The sequence below is a fragment of the Mercenaria mercenaria genome, chromosome 6 (genome assembly GCF_021730395.1).
Source record: "Mercenaria mercenaria strain notata chromosome 6, MADL_Memer_1, whole genome shotgun sequence".
NCBI classification, from domain to species: Eukaryota; Metazoa; Mollusca; class Bivalvia; order Venerida; family Veneridae; genus Mercenaria; species Mercenaria mercenaria.
Genome location: NC_069366.1, coordinates 82,878,545 through 82,905,118, shown reverse-complemented (window position 1 = coordinate 82,905,118; position 26,574 = coordinate 82,878,545). Strand labels below are relative to the sequence as shown.

The 26,574-nt window shown below is 34.6% G+C and overlaps 1 protein-coding gene across 2 annotated transcripts in view; it reads right to left on the bottom strand.

Annotated features, from left to right (window-relative positions):
* LOC123548381 (A disintegrin and metalloproteinase with thrombospondin motifs 18-like) overlaps nt 1-15,875 on the bottom strand; it is a 156,186-nt gene extending 140,311 nt beyond the window's left edge. For both annotated transcript variants that reach the window (XM_045335586.2, XM_045335587.2), the window contains exon 1: nt 15,167-15,875. In XM_045335586.2, the coding sequence (XP_045191521.2) occupies nt 15,167-15,247 (81 nt within the window). In that variant the 5' untranslated portion in view covers nt 15,248-15,875. The remainder of the gene's footprint in view (nt 1-15,166) is intronic.
* Between the last annotated feature and the right edge of the window lie 10,699 nt (nt 15,876-26,574).

Genomic DNA, 26,574 nt, shown 5'->3' with positions numbered 1-26,574 from the left:
AAACGAACTTGATGTAAATTTTCCTCTAAAATGGGGGAAGAGCTGTCAAAAATGTCTGGGAGATGGGGTGGGGGGAAAGGTTATGTACCCTAAAAACATGTATGAAGATGCAACAGCACAGAGTAAAGTACATTACTCCACAAGAGGAACCTTTTTGCTGTGAGGCTTTGCATAATAAACCACAAATATCAATCATAAAACAAGCTATGTTTTGTGAAAAAACCTGAAGTAATAAATATTTACTATATTAACCCTTAGCCTGCTGCAGGCGAATTTAACAGCCTTTGCAAACAGCTTGGAACCAGATCAGACGCCGATTAAATCGGCGTCTGATCAGGTTCCAAGCTGTTTGCTACTCTGACAATATTTCTTAAAATTTTGGAGCAAACTGAATGAACTTTACAATTTTAGCAGACGACATTTCCAGCAGACGACAGTTTATCTAGCATGCTAAAGGTTAAAGTACAGAACCATGTTATTTTAGAACATATATCCTGCTATTGATATTGAACAGAAACTATGTTATCCTCATGGAAAATGTACTTTGCACTATCTGCATGCAGGATGTAATGCTAGACAAGAAATCTCCCACGCTAGGTTATCCTGAATCAACTGTTTGGTTTAATGCCTTTTTATCCACAGTATTTCAGTAATGTTATACAAACGTTTTTCAATACTATTTCAGTTATACACACGATTTTCAATACTATTTCAGTTATACACACGATTTTCAATACTATTTCAGTTATACACAAGTTTTTCAATACTATTTCAGTTATATACATGTTTTTCAGTGTTACATTATTTCAGTTATACACATATTTTTCAACATTATTTCATTTGGACATGTTATATACATGTTTTTCAACTTTTTTCAACATTATTTTCTTCAGTTCTATACATTTTTCAACATTATTTCAGTTATTGCACAGTTCAGCTGTATATGCATTTTTCAACATTATTTCATGTGTGCAAGAATTTTTCAGTTGTATTTGTGTTTGTTTTTGAACACTGATTTGGTTATGTATGTGATTTTCAACATCATATTTAAAGCAGAGGTTGGGGGAAATGTAATTTAAACATGGATAATTTTTGTTGGATGCTTATACTGCGATTTTACTTAAAACTAAAATCCAAAACATATAAATATATAAGATGCAGGAAAAAATATTTCAGGAATATTGGTAAAATCAGAATTAAAACTCATAATTCAACTGGAAAATACTTTTGGAAAATTAACTGTTCTCCTATTTTAAGTTTCTTACTTTGTATGAGCAAATACGCAAATGTATAGCATTTACAAGAATCATTTGAAATGTCAATTGTTATGTGACATTTGAAATACCAGTATAAAAATAATTGCTGTTTATGTCTGTCTGGATGACATTTTTAGTAATTTCCAAATATTTTTTCTCCCAGTAGATCATAATGTATATGTGTGGGTTAAAAGTATATTTCTTTGTTTGCAAAGGGTAATGCTTTTCAACAGTTTGTTTTTGTTGTGTTTAGAGACACAAGGACACAAGTCAGGTCATATGGCGACTTTTCCAGGTGATGATGGTGAAGCAAGACTTGAGGTGCTCCTCCATATTGTTTCAGACACGGACAGGCAACTGGGTAAAACCGACCTTCTATACGCCAGCTCTAGAGGGTTTTCTCAAAGGAAAAATTCTCCATCAGAAGCAAAGTTTTGAACCCACAATGGTGAGAGACAAGCTTTTCGTGTAACCTGCTTGTCAACAGTATTTCAGATCTTTAACAGAAGTCAGTAACTCTAGCCCTTTTTCCTAAATTCTATACTGTACATGTGTGTTCTAAACAAGTTACTGACAACTTCTCTTCTTGATGCGGAGGTAAAATAATTGTCCTCTGTTAAATCATTTGCCTCACCAATTTTACTTCAAAATGATCTCTTCTTAATAGTTACTGGTAAACAAATCTACAATGTTACACAGACACTTGGGGTTCGGACCTCCACACACCCCATTCTCCTACGCCCCTGGTTAAGTTTAGCCAATATATTTTAGCATTTTACCATGTATTGAGCATAGGTGACGATCATAAAACGCATTTTGTAACATTTCAGCGTGTTTTTAAAAAATGCATTTTTACCATCAATGCTCTCAATACTAGAAGATATGCAACTTCTCACGAACAATGGGAACACTTGCTTGCGCTGGACCCTCGCTTTGTGTAGTGCATGTCATAAACCGGGAACCAAAATTGTTACTCTTACGGCTATGTTAAACCAGATCATCACTTCTTTATGTAAACAAACCTCGTGTAACACGTGGTGAAGCGATAATCCGGTTATAATGCAGTCGAAGCGGTATCAGTTTTCACCCCCTGGTACCGGCACCCCCAAGTACAGGTGGCACTCACACATACAGCGCTCGATAAGCAATTTTGGAGGAGCGGTGGTGTAAGTATTTCTTATTGTATCTCCGGTAATTCAAAACTTTTTGTAAAATGAAAGATATCTGAGCCCTGGTGAATAATTGATGACTATGTTCCGTGAGTGTCACAACATTTCATCTTGAAACAAGAGATCACAGAGTGATCTTGGCGCCCACCAATGTGCCATTTTTGAGTGTTCCAAATTTCAAGACTTACTGACTAGCTCAAGGTCAAATTTCATTTCCGTACACAACACTGTGCAATGGTCCAAATTCGAAAGCTGTAGCCGGAGTAATGTGAAAGTAGGTCACTAGATCAATTTCAAGGACAAAGTTCTTTGTACACAAAACTTTGCATGTGCAACAAGTTTGAAGGCTGTAGTTTGAGAAATTTGGAAGTAGGTCACTAGGTCAATCTTAAGGTCAAAGTTTATTTCGGTACACAAAACTATGCAAGTGGTCCATCTGAAGGCTGTAGCTTGAGAAATGTGAAAGTTGGTCACTAGGTCAAAATCAAGGTCAAATTACACTTCAGAACACAAATCTATGCATGTGGTCCAAATTTAAAGCCTGTACCTTCAAAAATGTGAAAGTAGGTCAATGTCAAGGTCAAAGTTTGTTTCGTTACACAATCCTATGCATGTGGTCTAAATTTGAAGCCTGTAACTACAGAAATGTGAAAGTAGGTCACTAGGTCAATCTTAAGGTCAAAGTTCATTTCGATACACAAAACTATGCAAGTTGTCCAAATTTGAAGGCTGTAGCTTGAGAAATGTGAAAGTAGGTCACTAGGTCAAAATCAAGGTCAAATTTTATTTCGGAACACAGAACTATGCATGTGGTCCAAATTTGAAGCCTGTACCTTCAAAAATGTGAAAGTAGGTCACTAGGTCAATGTAAAGGTCAATGTTTGTTTCGGTATACAAAACTATGCATGTGGTCCAAATTTGAAGGCTGTAGCTTGAGAAATGTGAAAGTAGGTCACTAGGTCAAAATCAAGGTCAAATTTCATTTCAGAACATGAAACTATGCATGTGGTCCAAATTTGAAGCCTGTACCTTCAAAAATGTGAAAGTAGGTCACTAGGTCAATGTCAAGGTCAAAGTTTTTTTCAGTGCACAAAACTATGCACATGGTCCAAATTTGAAGGCTGTAGCTACAGAAATGTGAAAGTAGGTCACTAGGTCAAAATCAAGGTCAACTCATGTCAAGGTTCATCTTGCCACTCAAAACCATACATGTGGTCCAAATCTGAATGTTGTAGGTTATTAACAAGAAGATTTTAAAAGCTTTTCCCTATACAAGTCTATATGAACCATGTGACCCCCAGGGCGGGGCCATATTTGACCCTAAGGGATAATTTGAACAAACTTGGTAGAGAACCACTACATTAAAAACGCCAAAGCACTAGTCTTTGTGGTTTGGACCAGAAAATTTTCAAAGTTTTTCCCTATATAAGTCTATGTAAACCATGTGACCCCCAGGGCGGGGTCATATTTGACCCTAGGGGGATAATTTGAACAATCTTAGCAGAAGACCACTAAATGATGTCACAAACAAAATATCAAAGCCCTAGGCCCTGTGGTTTTTAACAAGAGTTTTTTCAAAGTTTTTCCCTATACAAGTCTATATAAACCAGTGACCCCCGGGGCGGGGCCATATTAGACCCAAGGGAAAAAATTTGAATCATCTTGGTAGAGGACCACTAGATGATGCTTCATACCAAATATCAAAGCCCTAGGCTCTGTGGTTTTGGACAAGAATATTTTCAAAGTTTTTCCCTATATAAATCTATGTAAATTATAGAAATAAACAAAGGGCCATAACTCATTAAAAAATTGTTGAACCAGTCTGATTTTCAGGGGGACACAACTAGGGTACCAATACATCATTCTGACAAAGTTTGGTCAAAATACCCCTGGTAGTTTCTGAGGAGATGCGATAATGAGAAATTGTTAACGGAAGGACGGACGGAAGGACGACGGACCACGGACGCAGAGTGATTTGAATAGCCCACCATCTGATGATGGTGGGCTAAAAATACGGCGAGGTAAACGTGAACGTTTGACTCAAAAATGTCAAATGTAAAAAAAATCACGTAAAATACTCAGTAAATACTCCAGATGTATTCATTTTTGATACAGCTTTGTATAGTCATATCTTCCTACAATAACCAGTTCAAATTCCAAGACTTAATTTGTTATATTTAAATAATGACTCGTGTTTAAAGAAGGTAAGTGGTTTCCAAACGGCACTCACATCGCACAGGTGTGCATTTTTTTTTTTTGACGCTCACCAAGTACAGCTAGAGAAAGGTCTTCAGAAATGTGGAGAAATCGTCAGCTCTAAGGCAACTACAACGGAAAAGAGATGAATCGGACTGGTTAGTTATGTGTGGTAGAGATTACACCACCAAGAACAGTTTGATGTTGGATTAAACAGTAGTTAATGGAACTAGTCATTACGTCTCATGTCTGCTATTAAATAGGAATGACTCGCATCGATTCCTGAGAGAGCCAAACAAGAACTCATTAATTGATAAATTCCTTGAATTAATAAGATATTAAAATATGAGTGTCTTTTGTACCGAACAGACATTTTAACAAAATTCTTTGGTGGCTGATATATGCCATTCCGTCTTTCCGCTAATTTTAGGCGCCGATTTATAACGTAAATATCGACTTTTCGCTCAGCGCCCCACTAATTATCATGTTTTCAATCCACGCTCTCGCCCTTTCTTATTCCTAGTACTTTCTGTATGGAGAATCGCAGACAAAAAATTTAGATTTAATATGTAAATCGTCGGGGGGAGTCGAGCGAAAACTGGCTGATCAGCGGGCTCCGAGCAAGAAGTTGAGGTTTGAAAGGCATAACATTGGTGGGCACCCGGGCACCCAGCCGCTTTACATCTTGAATCTCACTCAACGCCAGCACCCCCATCACCCCCCCCCCTCCCCCCCCCACTTATCCCAATAATCGTGTTTTCGCTCCACGTCGCCTCATGTTATCGAATTTTTGCTCGCTAACCACTCCGCGATTAACTTTTTTTAATTCTCGTGTTTTCGCTCGACGGGGTCGCGTGGTGAATTGATGAAATGGTATAAATCATCCACCGTAAAAACCTTCTATTTTTCTGTTATGAGTGTTTACTGAATCTTAAATCTAATGAAACAAGTAAAATATTTTCGTTCAACATTTATTATACATTCAATGTAGGCGTATGGTAAGTTGTTAAAATTAAAGAAAAGTATAGAAAACTTGTCAGTCCGTTATAAATGAGTTTTACTAACTCTAATTAACTTTAATTAAACATTTATTCCACACCCCAAGGAAAAAAGTATCGACCTGGCTCTATATATATCATACGGATGCTCACTGCATTATACTGGTATTCAAAAACGTTGAGATTGACCTGAAATATTGTTTAGTAACGGCGTTTAACCAAACGCATACGCACGCACAAACGCACGCAAGCACACACATATCTTCTTGCAAACCTTACCGTCCACTGATCCCACTGAGTCATATGAATGTTTTGAAGCACGTTTTTCATTTTTCAACGAAATCCTAGGACATATCAAAATTTAGCATTAATCAGTTTTCAAGAAGCTTTTTAATAAAAAATAATGTTAAAATATTGTCGCCGTAAGTTTTAACATAGAAAGGTCGACTTCTACAGTCAGTTTTTTAACAATATAAAGATTTATGATCATATAGGCACCACACTGAGAGTAAACAACAACAAGGTCTACGTTTCTGAAGACTTTTCTCCAGCTGTACTTGTTGAGCGCCAAAAAAATTAACACCTGTGCGATGTGAGTGCCGTTTTGAAACCCCATACCATCTTTAAACACGAGTCATTCTTTAAATATAACAAATTAAGTCTTGGAATTTGAACTGGTTATTGAAGGAAGACATGGCTATACGATACTGTATCAAAAAATGAATACATTTGGAGTATTTACCGAGTATTTTACGTGTTGTTTTGACATTTGACATTTTTGAGTCAAACGTTCACGTTTAACTCGCCGTATTTTGTTTATTTCAAGATGAAATGTTGTGACACTCACAGAACATAGTCACCAATTATTCATCAGGGCGCAGATATCTTTCATTTTACAAAAAGTTTTGAATTACCGGAGATACAATAAGAAATACTTACACCACCGCTCCTCTAAAATCGCTTATCGAGCGCTGTATGTGTGAGTGCCACCTGTACTTGGGAGCGCCGGTACCAGGGTGTGATTTTGGTACCCGGCAATGATATGCGCAGTTCAAAGCAGGGATCTATTCGCAAGGAAGTGTTCCATAGAATTTAGATAGATTGATTTATATTATTTATTGATTTCTCGTCGGAATACAAACGACAGTTGTCGGGACCGGTGTCATTTAACAGAATGGTAACAGATCTGACGATTAATACCAGTGATTCATTGGTAGGGGTTCATTTAAACGTTTAACTGGCTATTGTTTCTCTAGTGTTCGTGAGAAGTTACATATCTTTTAGTATTGAGAGCATTGATGGTAAAAATGCATTTTTTAAAAACACGCTGAAATGTTACAAAATGCGTTTTATGATCGTCATCTATGCTCAATACATGGTAAAATGCTAAAATATATTGGCTAAACTTAACCAGGGGCGTAGGAGAATGGGGTGTGTGGAGGTCCGAACCCCAAGTGTCTGTGCAATGTTAGCCCAATACCACACTTTTTAATACAAGTATAAAAGTCTATAATGTTAGTTCAAACAGCAGGTTGAAGTCTACAACAGCTATTATTACTGCAGGTATTGAAGCCAACAATGTTAGCTCAAAGGTTACACCAGTTTTGGTGTAGCCAAACACACAGTTACCCTAAATCAAACTATTACTATTAGTCAAGATAAAAATTTATTTCCACATGGATATTAATACTAAAAGTCATGTTTAATTACAAAACATATCAGCAAAATTAAGCTATATATAATATTTATCCACTTAAAACAATATACAATATAGACATCACTGCTCCATACTTCCAGGACATTGTTAAATTTAATTGTTTTTGTCAAGACATTATTAAATTTAATTGTCTTTTTTCATACAAGAGTCATATCACTGAGACTCAACTTAAAGCAACACTTCCTTTTAAAAAATTGATAAAATCACCTTTTGTAAAGATGGGCCTTTTGCAGAAATTTGTTGACTTTTTACATAACATTTCGCCTGTTGAAGGCAAAAGATTCTGCCTTTGCAACCAGAGCACTGTTCCCTATTCAGTCAGTAAATTTTCAGTGAACACCCCTTCAAATAATAAATCGTACTGCCCAAACTGAATGATGGACCAGTCCATTTTAGAAATTTAGCAGGCTAAGGATTAATGTTTATCTTTGCTTAGTACAATGTTAGTGATTCAAAAGAGTGAAGTATCCAGGATGAACAATTTTATCATTCTGCAAGGGCCTTTACACATATTTACATCAAGATTTCACTTATCAATGCCAAAATACATTTGAGCTGTGCCATGGGAAAACCAACATAGTGGGTGTGCGACCAGCATGGATCCAGACCAGCCTGCGCATCCGCGCAGTCTGGTCAGGATCCATGCTGTTCGCTAACAGTTTCTCCAATTCCAATAGGCTTTAAAAGCGAACAGCATGGAGCCTGACTAGACTGCGCGGATGCGCAGGCTGGTCTGGATCCATGCTGGTCGAACACCCACTATGTTGGTTTTCCCATGGCACGGCTCATTTTATAAATGGAAAATATTCAAAATTTTTACCTTTAGCTATGAACAGGTAGCTTTAATATAACGAAAGTATGGAAGGAAAAAGCAGCCATTATAAATCATCGTAAAATATTTAAACTTCTATTTTTACAACCAATTTCACTGTTTCAATACCTCACAAATTGTAAAGTATTACTAATGATATGGTTACTTTTGTTTTCAATGGATAATTAGCTAAACAGAAAAATAAGTTGTTTTTTTTCACACCACACTAACTATCAAAATACTGATAGTGGATCCAACTGTCAAGAAAGAAAAATATTTAAACAGTTATAACAGTTTTTGTAAAAAAAAGAGATTATGAAAAACCCATTAATAAATTAGACTGACAAAATATGAATTATTTTTCTTGCCCCCACTTGTGAGCTCATTATTTGTAATAATTTATCTTTTTTCTAAAATATTTTAGGTGTCTAAAAACTAGGACAGGAGTACATTGAAAGTTCAGATTCGATTTCCTAAGCAAAGATTTGATGTTTTTTGTTTTAGTTTTTACTTTATTGCTTGTCTCATTAGCTCGCCCCAGGGAAGGTAAACATAGAATAAGACTGTCAATCAAGATATTGCGAGCCTGTTCCTACTGAGTGTCAAATCACCACCTCAGTGCAAAGCTGTTGTAAAATACACTTACAATAGTTTTACACCAAGATGACAAAATTCCTCCCCCATCTCTGAGTCAAATGAGGAGGTTGCAAGCAGGTCAATACTGGTATGGAATCCAGGAGCACTAAAATGGACCGGTCCATCATTCAATTTGGGCAGTACCATTTCTATTCAAAGGAGTTTTCACTGAAAATTTACTGACTAAGTAGCGAACAGTGCAGACCATGATCAGGCTGCACAGACATGCAGGTTGATCTTTAAGTCTGCACTGGTTGCAAAGGCAAAACCTGACTTGCCGCCAATCATGTTAAATCGCTGCTGTTTCTAAAAATATGACAAATCAAACGAACTTCTGTTTTGGAACACAAAATACTAAAACTATGATCATCTCTTACAACTTTTATTACAGCATAGCCCTATAATTTCTCGAAAATTTCTAACAGCCAAAATATATTTTTTTTGTTACAAAAACAGCTTTTCACTTTCTTTACATGGTACCTTATTAAATTTTACACTCTATCTTCTGTGGGAGCACAGTCTATCACAGACATATTGACAAGAAAACGCTTGTTATTTTCTTTGCATTAACTAGAACCAGACCCAATATATGATACTATCTGGCATGCACCATATGTAGCAAGGCCAGGAAATGTTGAGACTGCTGCCTTTTAAAGGGATATTCATGTATTTCTTTTGATAAAAAGATCAATAGATTATTTCTTTTGTTTTTAATACTCTGAAAATTAAAGGAAACAAACAAAGGATGTTATCTCAAATCGAATTTTGCTACGATATTTGTTATATATGTTAAGTTGTGAAAATATGTAACAAATTGTCCAGACTAAAATCTGACCATTAAACTCAAATTATCCTACCTCGTTGGGGGTACCAATGAGTTATATTTAAAAAAAGGTATAATTATGGCATTTTATAGCATCTTTAGGAGTTATGCTAACCTGGCATATATTGGTCATGTTACCATGAAAAACATGGAAGTTTCATGCTCATTTTTTAAAGTAAGAATAATTATGTGGATCAGCAAGTCAATAAACTGAGAGAAATATTAATCCTAAAATTTTAACTTTTTGTCTACTGTTTCATCTAAGTGTCCCTTAAAAAGGTTTTCAGTGTGATACTGCCATAATTATGAGGTAAATCCTGGTGAATATTTCTGCAAAATTTTCTCAATCAAAATACAGAGGCAGTTGTGTAATTATGTTTCGAAACAGGAGGCTTTTATATGAGCCGTGCCATGAGAAAACCAACATAGCGGCTTTGCAACCAGCATGGATCCAGACCAGCCTGCACATCTGTGCAGTCTGGTCAGGATCCATGCTGTTTGCTTTCAAAGCCTATTGCTATTAGAGAAACTGTTAGTGAACAACATGGATCCTGACCAGACTGTGCGGATGCGCAGGCCACTATGTTGGTTTTCCCATGGCATGGCTCATATCAAAATTTTATTCTTTTAGCCCCCTCAGTTTGCTGGGTGTGGACAGCTGGTCGGAAAATTTATCCAAGAGGCACAAAGCAAGTGTTCCTTTTGCGAGTGGAAACAGACAAATAAATGATCACTGGTACAAAACGGTTATCTGACAATAGTTACACAACTGAAAAACTATAAGAAACATGCTTTTACTTTTGAAACACACACAAAAAGATACCTTTTTTTAACCAGACAAGAAGACAAGAAACAAACAAACGCAGTTCTTTTCTAAATACTGGCCTTATCACGTATATAACTTACAACAAACAGGCCTATCACTGTAATCTATGTTGGGTGATAAACCTTACATGCATTAGGATACAAAGTCTTACTACTGTATCTATGTTTTTTACGGGTTTCGGATTAGAAACAACAGGGTGTTTCATCAATGTTCTTGATTAAGCTAAAAATTGTTTTAAAAGAAGATTACATTGGCAAATGAATTGAAAAAACTGCAAAATCTATTTGTTTTTCTAAGCTACCAGCAGGAGCTATACGAACATAAAAATACTGGTAAAAAAACAACTTGAAAAATATCTTGTTATGCAGTCATAAAAAATTAAGATAAAGAAAAAAAGATCAAATGTTCAATCAATTTTTGTTACCAAAACTAATAAATGATATGAAAATGCAGTGAAAGGGTCAGGCACACGGGCGGATTCTGTTTAGATGTGGGTGGATTGAGTTTAATGACTTATTTAAGTGTCCTGCAGCCATAATTTTCAAAGCCCCACACTACTAAGACCTCCTCAAATTGATGTACTAGCTATGCTAAGTAAAGGCTGTGTCTGAGTGAAAAAATTTTAACCTTCAGCCTGCTGGCGGCAAGTGATTCTGCCTTTGTGACCAGTGCAGACCAAGATGAGCCTGCACACGTGCCCTTTAAATAAAGGTCACATCTACCCTGACAGATCATTACATATTTTTATGACATTCATTTTTGGTGACATTTTTATTCTTTCATCAGCTTATTAAAAATGTTGTCATTATAACAAATCATAGTGTTAAAAATATGTAAGTTTTGCATGTGGGAAAGTGGACTTAACTCATATAACGTATGAACAACCTACTGCAATTTTGAGACAAGGCTTTAACCCTTATCAAGCTGGACATGATTCATTCTGCCTTTGCAACCAGTGTAGATCATGATCAGCCTGCACATCCATGCAGTCTAATCAAGATCTGCACTGTTCGACATTCAGTCAGTATCTTTTGGTATGCACCCCTTTTAACAGTTAATGGTACTGTCCAAATTCAAAGATGGACAAGTTCATTATAAAAATTTAGCAGGGTAAGGGTTAAGTAATTGAGAAAAAATGTAAATGGTTCAATTAACTAAATCTGATGTTTTTTCAATTAGGAACCATATCTGTCAGCAAAGCAAATATTAACGCTTTTGAATGTCAGTTCTTTTTCCTAAAATTACAGAAAATTGTTTATAAATTCTCCCATTTCACATATCAAATATATACATATATATCCACAGGGTTCAATGGACTGTCAGTACACTAACGCTACATTGTGATTCAAGGACTTCTGTGCTACTGAGCCGTTAGTCACTGACACTTCAAAATGTTAAACTTTTAATTTGTAAAATTTTCTGTGAAACATCCCTTTTGTATAAACGAATCTTTGAAATCTCTACATCCCCATTACCAATCTCTGTCGCAGAATAATTGGCTAAAAAAATCTAAATCTAAAAATGCAAATAAAAATGAATTTCAGGTACATACAAATTCTTTTGAAGTTCTATTCATCGTGCTAAATTTTGGGTCGAAAGTTGAAATTTATGTGCCAACTGTCGTGTCAAAAACTTTTTTTTTTTTTGACTTTTCATGGTAATTTGCAGCACGACAAGTTGAAATTTCAAATTGTTGCCGAGTCTATCTGGTCAAAAACTTGATGGCGGAAACAGGATTCCTTAGTTACAGTCACTTAATCACTACAATAGTGAATACAGGTGTTGAACTGACAAATGAAAGGATGAATGAGTGGGTGAAAACTAAAATAAATGAATGATTGATATAATAGACAATGCATATATAAAATATTAAAGGATTTAAAAAAAATGAAAGAACAAATGAATGATCAGGGAAAAATGTTCGAAAGAACATGAATGACTGAATGTGTCCTAAATGAGAGGAAGTGAAAATGCCAGGATTTAATATAGATTTAATATAGACATGCAGTGAACCACCACTTAAAACTGTAAAACAATAATTAGGCAATTGCCATTCTTAATGGATTAAATTGAGTTTAATGGCATTTGTTAAGGGTTATCATAAACAGACTTATATATAATGTTTTTTTTTTGGCATGCAGTAAGTTAAACATTATTCAGCTCCACCCCTACCCCTCCTCTACTAAGTGAATGCTTTTCTCAAAAAAAAGTCATGATTTCAGACATCTGAAGTAATATAGCAAAACAATATAAGCTCTAGAGATGGAAAAAGATGCCATAATTACTCACATTGCTTTTTAACCTTTACCAGGCTAAAATTCTGAAATGGACTGGTCTGTCATTCAATTTGGGCAATCCCATTTATTATTCGAAGGGTGTTCACTGAAAATTTACTGACTGAATAGCAAACAGTACAGACGGGTGTGCAGACTGATCTTGGCCTGCACGGGTCTCAAAGGTAGAATCACTTGCCATCGGCAAGCTAAAGGTTAAGGGTTAGGCACTTGGTTTGAACTAACGACCTTTCATAAACCAACCTGATGGTGTCCTTGTACGAAATTGCAAACCTGTAAGGTGTTATAATTCAGGGGCATAGATTGGGTAAGATCTGATATGTAGGCACACAGACATGGGGTCTTAATGGGCATGCTGCCCTGAAAAATTAATGACACTTATTATTATATATTATGCTCTTTGTAACATTATGGGTAAGAAAAATCTGCTAGTAGTGTAGTATATTTATATACAAGAATGCCTCAAAGTGTGCATGCACATGCCTGTAGTGTCTACAGAAAGCTACGCCAATATTAGTCATTAAAGTCAGTTGTTGTCATTTTACAGCAAATCAACAATCTGCTCCATTTCAATTTGTCAAAACATTCATAGAAAAATGAAGGCCATATGTAAAAGTTACAATTCCCTCATAAAAGCGCTTCCAAAAATAAGCCCAACTTCAAAGAAACTGTCATTCAAAACATGCATTTAACATATATAACCACATGTCTATCAAACTTAACAAGCATGTGTCAAATTACAATATTCAGAAATTAGATGGTGGACAAATTTATTTCATTTTCATCATCAACGTAATTAGGAACATCGGTCCCCCTTTTCCAGGTACGTTACTCATTCTCTTGCTATCTATCACATACATATCATAACTGCCTCATTTAAAAGTCTAATATAAGTTAAAATGCTAACATCTTTTATACATAATTCCAAGGCCGTAAAAATGTTCTTTGCTTTCATCAAAACCGTGGTAAGAGACACTTAGGTTTTAATTAGAATATTATTTGTTTCTTATTACCAAGCAAGCGCTATTTTTTTGTGAACAACCATATCTTTTTGTTCATTAGGTCTCAGCCAAAGTAACATCGGAAATACATAATTTATATTTAAGGCCTGAGAGGACAAGTGTTATGCTAACAGCAATACATACTTTCTACAAAGACATTTTTATACAAAACATTGATCAGCTGGCAAAAATTCATAAATTTTCAACAGATTTCAAATATTTAATATTCATTTTCAGATATTTTTTCTTCCTCTGGACCTCTATTTGGAAATAAGTATGAGAAACAAAATGTGAAAAAACTCTGGCCTTTGTCCTTTTAAAACCAAATATTCTTTCTTTCAGGCACAGTTTCTGGGTAGGGTACAAAATATTTTGATTTATACAGCCCTTTATATAAGACGGAAAATTCCCTGTATCACCGTATGTCATATTTCAAAGCGGCGGTCTTTAGAACAGGACGTATAATTAACAGGTTTAAAGCACGTATGTAGTATAGAATGATTCACGCTTTATAATTTTCATTGCGAAAAAAAAGTCCTCTTAACAAAAACTGCATCTCGTAAATGTATACTATCATTTTGTACCGCACGAACAAACAACAAACATCGTCGAAAATTATCTTTGAACTTAATATATTATCTTTGTGTAAATATATGTAAACATTAAATGACAAAAGCTATTCAACTTTCAAACATTAACCTATAAAACATTTATCTTCTATGACATGTCAAACCTTTGAGAAAAGAACTGTTGCAAAGCAGTAACTCGACTCTACGTTGTCTGCCAAACTAACCTGTAGGCCATAAAACCGATGTTCATTTTTGCTTATTATCTTTTTATTTTTCACTTTCTTAATAAAACCGGAAATTTGAGACATAAATTGGATTGCTCCTTAGTGCAGTTAACACCTTCAAAAGACATTTTTTTCAGTAATTGACATCAAAGGGTGGAGAAATTCTGGATGCGCGTAATATAATAGCAATTTATAACAATATTCAACATCAAGGTTTCAAACATCCAACTGCCAACCGATATATAGCAACTGTGTGCTCTCAGCGACCCCATTAGATTCATTCAAAAATTACAATCCAAGATGGTTTGAAACAGGTCATGTTTCAAACATCAAACCTCTACCTGGTACGCTGCTACTACACTAAAAGTACACAGCACCCCCACCCCGCTCCTGATACAGACTGGTTCATAATATGATGATTGAAGCAGAACTGTTTTACAATATCAGCAGTTTATATCTTGACTTCTCTTCAAGAGGCAGCAAATTAATCCACTTCCATCCCACCATTAGCTATAAACATATCCCACTACTAATGAGAAATAAGGTAAATGCGATATGATTCCAATAGATAAATCATTAAATCGAAGCAATAAATTTGTCTGCAGTGTTTACAAATTATTAAAATGCAAGAAAAAAAATCTCTTACCGTAAGAATGACAACTGTCACTAGAAACTGCTTGTTCACTTGTAAACCATCCTCAAATAACTGCACTCCAACCCACATCATGTAATTTGAATTCAATCACTTTCAAATGTTTAAAAATAATCTTCAATAATTTAAGATTCTATCAACAGTCTCTTAATATTCTCTATTTCCTACATATCTGCAAGATGTCAATAGCATTCAAACTGCCTAATTTTCAATAATACAAAATTAACGCCTTATTAAAATTGTCACACAAGTTTGTTAACAAAGTTCATGTCCACGACTTTCCAATAATATATCAATTTATTCCGTCTCTTCTAAAATGTATGTATATATACTTAATTTTCCTTAAATGCCTTTTTTTCGTATTTCAAATGCAATATTTATGCATGCTTTCTCGTTTTCCTGTTTACTTTAAGGTCAAAATTGCGTTAAAATTAATATGTTAATTTCACTTTGATACATTAAATAGTAAAACTGTCAAAGTTTGCATCCTTCCTCAAGTATGCACAAATATTTAAACTTCTCTTTATAAATTGTTACCCGTCAGATAAAAACATCTGAAAAAAAAATAGTTGGAAAAACTTTTGATAACACTTTGCAAATAAAAATATCATAACAGTGTTAGCAAGAGAGTGAAAGATTATTTGTAATATTTCTCTTTAACAGATCTAGTTTGCAAATGTAATTTGTGTTTATATACTCCCAGAGTGAATATGGTACAGATATACCTGAATATGCGGCACACTATATAAATACTAGTCGCTCTATTGTAATACTGTCATATTCTAATAGGTTAGTATGAATGAAATCTACGTCAGCCAATCAAAAATCACTACAGTTTACGATTGACTTGCCACCAAAATCCATTCATACAATTCTTACGATACAAGTATCTGATAGAATTTATTTGAAATAGATGTAGCAAGTTTTATAAGATTATGATATTAAATATATGAATATAAAATGTTTAATTTATCTTTAAAATCAAGCCTTTTAGTATGTACAAGTAGATTAAAGATACTGGTGCATTTAAGTAATATTAAAAAAGTTTTTAATTTCGTACAGAAGTTTAACTACCGATATTAAACGTACCTGATCAACAGGATGTTTTGGCTTTAAATTGTTATCAAAGTGGACAAAAAGACACAAGTTACGAGCTACGATATTATAATTATGCGACTCCTACAGTTTTCATAAGCATGCTCTTATGTGTTATACGGTCATTCATTTCCTCCATACTTATAACATTTCACTTTATTATGTTACCAACTTGTAGCATGACTTTAAAAAAAAAGGCCAGAGAAACAAAAAACCTTAAAAATTCAAATAATGCATGTTTTTCTATAAAGACTTATAACATTCCCTTGGAAACTTGTTTGAAACTTGCACGTACAATTAGTTAGGTGTTTCAGTTTTGTGCTGAAAACACTTACTTTTGAAAAATTTATTTACTGCTGCTGCTTTAGATGATGGAAAAAAAGTTACAATTGTTACAAACTGTATCACCAAATGTACAATAGTTTTAATGAGTTCACCTGAAAATAATGTATTAAACTGTATGCATGTTTACAGTACTACCTTTAATGCAAAGGTATAATAATACTGTGAAAACATTTCATTTTGTGAGTATGAAATTTTGTGGTTTTGACGAAAATGGCTACTTGGTGCGGATATGAATTAACCCTTATCCTGCTAAATTTCCATAATGAACTTGTCCTTCTATCAATCTGGACAATACCACTGTTAAAAGTGGTGCTTACCTAAAATATACTGAATGAATGGCGAACAGTGCAATCATGATCAGACTGCACAGATGTGCAGGCTGATCATGATCTACACTGGTCGCAAAGGCAGAATTAATTGTGTCCAGCATGATTAGGGTTAATGGTTCCCAATCTAGTCAATAAAATAAACAGTAATTTCATTTGTTTGTTTGGACTTAATTTCATGGTTTGACTAAACTACTAAATCCATGAATACTCGCCTCCACCAATATTAATGATATCACAGTACTGTAAAGTAACATTATAAGAGCAGAACATTTCAAGCTGATCATCTTAAAAGAATAATGTAATTGAATTACTACTGTATATGTAATACATTGCACTGTGATGACAGCACAACAACACATGTAATATACTGCACTGTGATAGCAGCACAACAGCACATGTAATATACTGATAGCACATGATTGTAATATACTGCACAGTGATAACTACACAACAGCACAGGTAATATACTGTACAGTGATAAATGCACAATAGCACATGTAATACACTGCACTGTGATAACTGCACAACAGCACATGTAATGCACTGCACTGTGGTAACTGCACAACAGCACATGTAATACACTGCACTGTGATAACTGCACACGGCACATGTAATACACTGCACTGTGATAATTGCACAACAGCACATGTTATACACTGCACTGTGATAACTGCACAACAGCACATGTAATGCACTGCACTGTGGTAACTGCACAACAGCACATGTAATACACTGCACTGTGATAACTGCACAACAGCACATGTAATACACTGCACTGTGATAAGTGCACAACAGCACATGTTATACACTGCACTGTGGTAACTGCACAACAGCACATGTAATGCACTGCACTGTGGTAACTGCACAACAGCACATGTAATACACTGCACTGTGATAACTGCACAACAGCACATGTAATACACTGCACTGTGATAACTGCACAACAGCACATGTAATACACTGCACTGTGATAACTGCACAACAGCACATGTAATACACTGCACTGTGATAACTGCACAACAGCACATGTAATGCACTGCACTATGGTAACTGCACAACAGCACAAGTAATACACTGCACTGTGATAACTGCACAATAGCACTTGTAATACACTGCACTGCACAACAGCACATGTAATACACTGCACTGTGATAATTGCACAACAGCACATGTAATACACTGCACTGTGATAACTGCACAACAGCACATGTTATACACTGCACTGTGATAACTGCACAACAGCTCATGTAATGCACTGCACTATGGTAACTGCACAACAGCACAAGTAATACACTGCACTGTGATAACTGCACAATAGCACTTGTAATACACTGCACTGCACAACAGCACATGTAATACACTGCACTGTGATAATTGCACAACAGCACATGTAATACACTGCACCGTGATCACAGCACAATAGCACATTGTAATATAATGCACTGTGATAACTGCACAACAGCACATGTAATACACTGCACTGTGATAATTGCACAACAGCACATGTAATACACCGCACCGTGATCACAGCACAATAGCACATTGTAATATAATGCACTGTGATAACCGCACAACAACACATGTAATACTGTATCGTGATAACTACACTTCAACACATGTAACATACTGTACAGTGATAACAGCACAATAGCACATGTTATGTACTGCAATGTAATAACTACACAATAGCACATGTAATATACTGCAATGTTACATATTTACTGCACTGTGATAACAGCACAATAGCACATATAATACATTAAACTGTGATAACAGGACAATAGCACATATTATGTACTGCACTGTGGTAACTGCATAATAGCAAATGTAATACAGCACTGTTACATATTTACTGCACTGTAATAACAGCACAATAGCACATATAATATATTAAACTGTGATAACAGGACAATAGCACATGTAATATATTGCATTGTAATAACAGCCACAGTGCCAACATGCAATGCAAATATTTTAACAGTAACAGTAGAATTCATTTGTTGAAAATACAGTAGTTAATGTTATTATGTAGTTTGTCTGCGTTCCAAAATATATTAGCAGTATTACAAATAAAGTAACAAATAGTTCTTCAATAAACAAAGTCAAAATTTAACTTAAAAACATAGTGCCTCAGGGGCTTTTATTTGAGGGAATATGGTAATCTGTCGTAAACAAATAATTATTAACTAATGACACCCTTATAATCAATTTATTATTATTACTTCTCAGAAGTACTTGTGTAATGATAAAATAGTTACTCCCATTATTGCAGGTTCTTAAGAAATAGTCTGGACTACTTTTTTCAGTCTTTTATTGTCATCCATCAAATAAGTACCTCCATTTTTCTCCAGTAAGAAACATATGCAACCATAATTGTTTCTATTATTTATAGCTTGTGGGAGGGGAAAATAATTAGTCTGATATTCTTTTTTCTGTGTCTTATAATAAGGTCAATGAGGTTTCTGCCAAGTGCAAACTAGTTAATTAGGTTAGTTTATACTAATTAGTTTACACATGAACTGTGTAGACATCTAGTAGTTAATTTGAATCTTTCTCAGTGTATGCTTTCTAAGAAAAACCTGGCTCAAAGGTTACAAAATTAAGTACGGGAACCAGTCTCAAAATGCAACCTTGTCATTGGTTAATTTTGAAACTGCACTCTGAACCAATCAGATGCTCGAATTCTGGAAATGGAAATGATAAAGGGACAATTTTTTGGACAGTTAAACACCCTAAAAAAATCACCATTTTCAAAGAACTGTTAAATAAAATTTGTTTTGATGCAATCAGCAATTGTTTATTTTTATTTTTTAAAAAAAGGCATTCATCTTTTTAAGATGGACAACTTTTTGAGAATAGTATCCAGTCGCACGGAACAGTACGATAGAACGTATAATGGACAGGTAGATTGTTGGTGAAGATGTTGTTTGTTTACCAAATAATTGTGTTTTAATGAATATATTCCTAAGTCTTAACAATAAAGAATTAAATTCAGTAGTTGGGCAAATGTGTAGTGGTATACGGCAGCAAAAAGGTTGTGTCAACATGGTTTCTTTTTCATCAGTAGCAAAGTCCAAATCAAAACTTACTAACTTTATCAAACATTGATAACAATAGGGTCTTCTCTAGTCTGAGGTGAAAAAACAAAATGACTCAAGTAACAGTGTCCAGTCACCCCAGTTTTCAGGTTAATATTTTGTTTGTCTGGAGGTCCACCTTTTCCAGACTGGTCAACCCTTAAGCTACTGTACATTAAAGTTGATGAAAGATAACAGATGGTCAGTAATAATGGTCCAGTGGTCAATTAGGTGGTCAATGACAAAATTACAACTTTACAAATACGGCTTAAAACCTAATTAGCTTTTCTGATCTCTAGATTAGGATCAGGGCTTAAGGTTAATGTTTACAACAAATTTGTTCATACCTTAAAAATTTCAGAACATAAAAAAGACATACAGGTAGTAGCCTGTTCGATTTCTGCTTGAATAAAACCTTAAGTTTGACCAACAAGTGTGGTAATGTATTTTGATGGGAAAGTCACATAAATTATTTTAGTGACATTTTTATGAAAAAAAAAGTACTATTATAGATTTTAACAAAGCCTAATGGAAGTTATAAATCAACATATTTTCTACCAAATAAATGAAATTAATATACTGGGTAGAGAACATTTTAGAGAAATTTACCAACAATAGAAGAAAACTTCTTTTAAAGATATCAAATGGCTATCTTTCACGAAAATATTTTATATTTAGGAATAGGTATTTATTTCAATTGTAGAAAATTCTCATGAAATATATCTGTCCTTACTAAATACATATTAACAGTGTATGTAGAGCTACATTCATAATTTAAATGTCATGCAGTAACAGTCAATTCATTAAAAAACTTCCAGTTTTTAGTGGCAGTACACATTTATACTGTGTTCAGCTGTACATGTTTACAGTGTGTTCCACTTTCAACCTAATGCAAAGTACTATTAAAGCACATAAATCTTTCATTTTTACATAAACTATATGTAGCATTTGTTCATGCTTTCAATATAAAATATTGGTCTAGTATACCTTTAAAGCAAAGTTATGACATATTAAAGTATTGTTTCTCTTTAACAGGCTACCTGGGCAGCTTTGCATACTTCAATACTGAAATAATATGACGAGAAATATTAGTCTAGTATACCTTTAAAGCAAAGTTATGACATATTAAAGTACTGTTTCTCTTTAACAGGCTACCTGGGCAGCTTTGCATACTTCAATACTGAAATAATATGACGAGAAATATTGGTCTAGTATACCTTTAAAGCAAAGTTATGACATATTAAAGTACTGTTTCTCTTTAACAGGCTACCTGGGCAGCTTTGCATACTTCAATACTGAAATAATATGACGAGAAATATTGGTCTAGTATACCTTTAAAGCAAAGTTATGACATATTAAAGTACTGTTTCTCTTTAACAGGCTACCTGGGCAGCTTTGCATACTTCAATACTGAAATAATATGACGAGAAATATTGGTCTAGTATACCTTTAAAGCAAAGTTATGACATATTAAAGTATTGTTTCTCTTTAACAGGCTACCTGGGCAGCTTTGCATACTTCAATACTGAAATAATATGATGAGAAATAAAATGTTCATATATATGGCAATTATAATAAGTAACAAACATATGTATGATTTAAATGGGCAATTTTGACGATTATAAATTATGATATTGATAACTTTGATAATGATCATGATGATGATGATGATAATGAAGTTTTAGGGCTAGAAAAGTGAGGCCGGTTCCCCTTTGGCCCTGTAAACACTGCAAACACTTGTATACCTTTAAACATCGCAAAATAATCTTTATCGGTATTTGCTTATGAATCACTCCGAGTGCTAAATAAATTGCAACTTTGACAACTTTACAAATAGCAAACAACCCCTAAATAATGAAGAGAATAATCATTTACTGGCAAGCGTCAAAACAAACCCCTAAATAATAAAAGGAACAACAATTTAAGCGTCTGAGTTGAAAGCTAAATGGGGATTTGTCATGATGACTGGCGCAAATTTTGATATATTTTTTTTCCATTCTGAGAGATAGCGGGTAGACCTACTCTACAGTATCACAAGTAACGCTATCCCATATCGAGCCCGATGACAATGGGGCTGCACTTGAAGAATGGCGATAATGACAACCCTCCGCGATATATCGTGTCGTACATCTAGCTGACTTGACACAGAGAATGTGGACTTCTTTCATCAGTTCAATAAACCCAATATGTCTGACTAACGTACCCCCATCATAGGGGCAGTACACCTGTCTTTGAAGTGTAATTTATATAAAGATAGTAATTAAGTTACCGAGTTCCATACGAGTGCATGAAATATGCATCTATAGCATGTTGTAGAGTCATTGGCACATCTCACACCATGATTAATGTTCTGTAACATATTTCCATAAATTCCTCTTTCCTTAGTGTCGATTTTTTTTTTCCATTTTTTTTTTCAATATCGCATAAGAGTGACCCAAGTAAAATCTAAAGTTAAAGTTAGTAAAGCTAGTTCTTCACCAATCCTAACTAAAGTAATAAACTAGAAACCACCTTTTCAGAATCCCAGTGAAACAAAATTCTGTTTTTAGTGACAGTGACCTTGACACTGTGGCATTCTTTATTACCAAACCCCACCCACCCCCAAACCCCCGCAAAAAAACCCCAACAAAAACAAAATAAGGTGCGAAACTGGTCACTATATATATAGTATTTGTTTACAAAACAAGTAAGTAAACTTGTATTACCAGTACCTTGGGTTGGGTGTTTGAATCATGTAGATGGAGGTTATGGATACTACAGAACACCATAAATAAAACAAGATAAAAGAAATCAAGAGTTGCTTTTTTGCAGTTAGGGGTGTGGTGGGACGGTGTGAAAGTAGAGGGGTTAAATCTCAAATAAAACCCTAGGTGTACAACTTAACATACTGAGCAACATTTCTGTTAAGTTTCATAACTCCAGGTCTTTTGCATAATTGTGTAACACAAACTTTTTTTAGGCCTCTAAAGCATATTTTTGACTAAGTCAAGGGCCATAACTCTGGTCTGGTAGAGTGAAATCCGCAATAAAACTCCAGCTTTTTTAGATATATGTGACAAACTTTTAAGGCCCTTATGCATACTTTTACTATTGATGTCAATGACCATAACCCCAGTTTGGCAGTGTGAAATTCCAAACAGAACATCAGGTGCACAACTTCGTAAGCTATAGAACAATCCCCTAAATATTAAATGTTTAATGAGTCTAGGTTAAATAGTTTTTGAGATATGTGCAATGCAATCTAAAGGCCTTTTAAGCATATTTTGTCAAGGGCCATGACCCTTGGATGTCTTTGTGAAATCCAGAACAGGATCCAAGGTACACAACTTCTCATGCTTAACAATATTCCTATCAGATCTAAGACTATAGGTCAAATAGTTTTGAGTTATGCGACACAAACTTTTATGCCCTTAATACGTATTTCTGACTTAGTCAAGACCCATAACTCTGGTCTTGCTGAATGAAATTCTAATGCATAACTTCACATGCTGAACATCGTTCCTATAATATTTCATGACCTTAGGTCAAACACTTCTAGAGATACATACAACACATACTTTTGCCCTTTTATGATCAAAGGACCCGTGCAATGCCTTCCAAAACTTCTGCAATAGATGACATCCTAGACCACTGCACAATGGGAAATCTTAAAGGGTATGTTATGCTGACCTAGACCCCATATGCAATCCAAACATTGGTTTTTCTATAAGCGTTATTGAGTAGAAATTTTATTTTTATTTTTAGTAACAGTGATCTTGTCCTTGACCATTATGCAATCCAAGCCTTGGTCTAACTATAAGTGACCTATCAACCAAGTTTCAGTTCAGTATCTTGACCCAAACTAAAGTTACTGAACAGAAATGAACAACCTGATGTTGGTCCACCAGCACCCCCCCCCCCCCCCACAACACAATGCTTAGTAACCACCAGTATAACAACCAGGCTTTCAACTTTGAATAACCTGGTTAAAAAGAATCAATTAACCCTTTTCTGTAGAATGACCTTGACAATTTCATCTTGATAAAATAAAAAAAAAATGTCAAACAGGAAGACAGATATACTACAAAGTAAATGTTTCTTTTTATCAATATACAAAAAACTTTCTATTATAAAACATACAATGCTGAACATCTGATTCTAACCACAGTGTAATTTTAGAACATTTGTGGTTATTTTCCGAAGGGTTTATTATATTCCTATGCTATTTTCATGTTGTTTTTTTTGTAGGATATTTTATTGTGATAGATATTTTCTTTCTAATATTTCAGGGAAAAAAGAAGTCAAAAATCTCAGAATACCCTATTTATGAAGAATTATAAACACCTGTATCTTCATAAACACCTGTGTCCAACAAATCCTCCAACTCACATGACCACAGATTACGGATTGCTGCGGTAAGGACTGAGGAAGAAGCAGTCTCCTACGCAATGGTCTCCCCTTCGGCCATCACAACCATTTTTATCTAGATTTTGATGAATCCATTTTTTTTCATCATTTGATATTAGAATTTGGTTATCGAAATAGATTTGTGTATCTTTTAGAGATTTAATGCCAATGTTGGCGATAAAATGAAGAAATATGATAAAAAAAATATATAGAAAAAAAAAAATTTGAATTTCTTTTCAAGTCATGTGATATCTATGGTCACATGGTACTTGTGTTCGGCAGTGATTAATGAAGCACTAGGAGAGATAATGGCTGCTGGCAGTTTGAAGATGAAGATAGGAAAAAGCATCTGATAAAGAAAAAGAGAGCTGCATACTATCACCAGGTTTTGGAGCCACACAGAACAGACTTAGATTACAAGACAAAAATGAAGGCCCAATGCCTCCCTAAGCCCCTATACTTGTCTTAGGAGACAAAGAGGATTATCTAACGATAAAAAAAATGTGAAAAACTGGTGCATAAAATACGCTGTACAAATGAAAAACTACTTCATATAGTCTATCTGATCCTGGGTCTTACTCCTCATTTTTTTGTGTCAGTAAAACATTTTGATGAAAACTTCCCAACTACAAAGAAACTTCAAAGGCACAGGTCAGGTGATTTGAGCAAAACAACTAAATTGAAAAAAAAAAATGATTTAAGTTCTTTTCAGCAGTGTATTTTTCCTTGATGAATGTAAAATTGAAAGAGCTCTTAAATTACAACAAATCTTTTCAGTAATGAGTATGAAAGAAAACTTTTAATACAGCAATTAGATAATTTCATATCCCATTCATATGACACAAAATTAAATTGAACATAATTATATTCTTATATTAAACATGCATAGCCCCACTTGATCTTTAATTAAGGATAGTAATTCTCATTTTACATGTTAGTACGGTCAAAAATTTAGCAAATTTTTGTGGGGAATAACTCTTTATTTTATATTTCAGTACTGTCTAAAGAGTTACTTACCTTAGCTACAGTATATTTCTGTTGTGTCCAAACAGTTCAATATTTCCATAACGGCAGTGACTATTATTTTATACTTTAGTACTATCAAGGGTTATTTCCCTACCTACTTTTTAACCCATATTCGCACTCTATCTAGAATTCATCAAGGCAATCATTCTGACCAAATTTCATGAAGATAAATTGAAAAATACAGCCTCTATCCCATACACAAGGCTTTTCTTTGATTTGACCTAGTGACCTAGTTTTTGACCACAGATGACCCATATCTGAACTCGACCTAGAATTCATCAAGGCAATCATTCTGACCAAATTTCATGAAGATCACTTGAAAAATACAGACTCTATCGCATACACAATCTAAATGTTGACAGACGACAGACAGACAGACAGACGACAGACGCCGGACATTGCTCAGGTGAGCTAACAAGACTGAATCAAAGTATGGGGAGGTTTTTACAGCCTCCACACCACACGTACAGACTGCTGTTGTTATAGTCAATAAATCTGTAAGAAGATGCTGTCAAGCCTAGAACACAACCAAGTAAAATAACAGCAGACTTGGTCTGATTGGTGAAATGTAATCATGGATCAACAAACTGTGTACTTCACTAATCTTACATATTTAATAGATATCTTTGTTCACCAAAGATGAAAAATTTTATTTCAGTACACAACTTTTCACAAAATGTACAATTTCAAACGTAAGATTTGTTGTACTTGCTGTCTATAAAGTCAAACACAAAGCTGCTGGTGTCATATTGTTCGTGATATTTTGATTTTTGCAGATATTGGCAAACAATGCCACTCAAAAATTCAAAATAATTATAGGTTATTATCTTTGTATGGAGAAATATGCAAATGTTCTGCAGCGGAAATACTGTGTGACTTTAACCCTTACCATGCTTGACATGAATGGTTCTGCCTTTGCGACCAGTGCTGATCATTATTAGCCTGCACATCTGTGCAGTCTGATCATGATCTGCACTGTTCGCTATTCAGCCAAAATCTTTTTGGTATGCACCCCTTTTAAACAGTTAATGGTACTGTCCAAATTGAAAGAGAGACAAGTTCATTTTAGAAATTTAGCAGGGTAAGGGTTAAAGTAACTTTTGTTACTTTATGCAACAACAGTCAAGTAAAGCAAACCATTGTT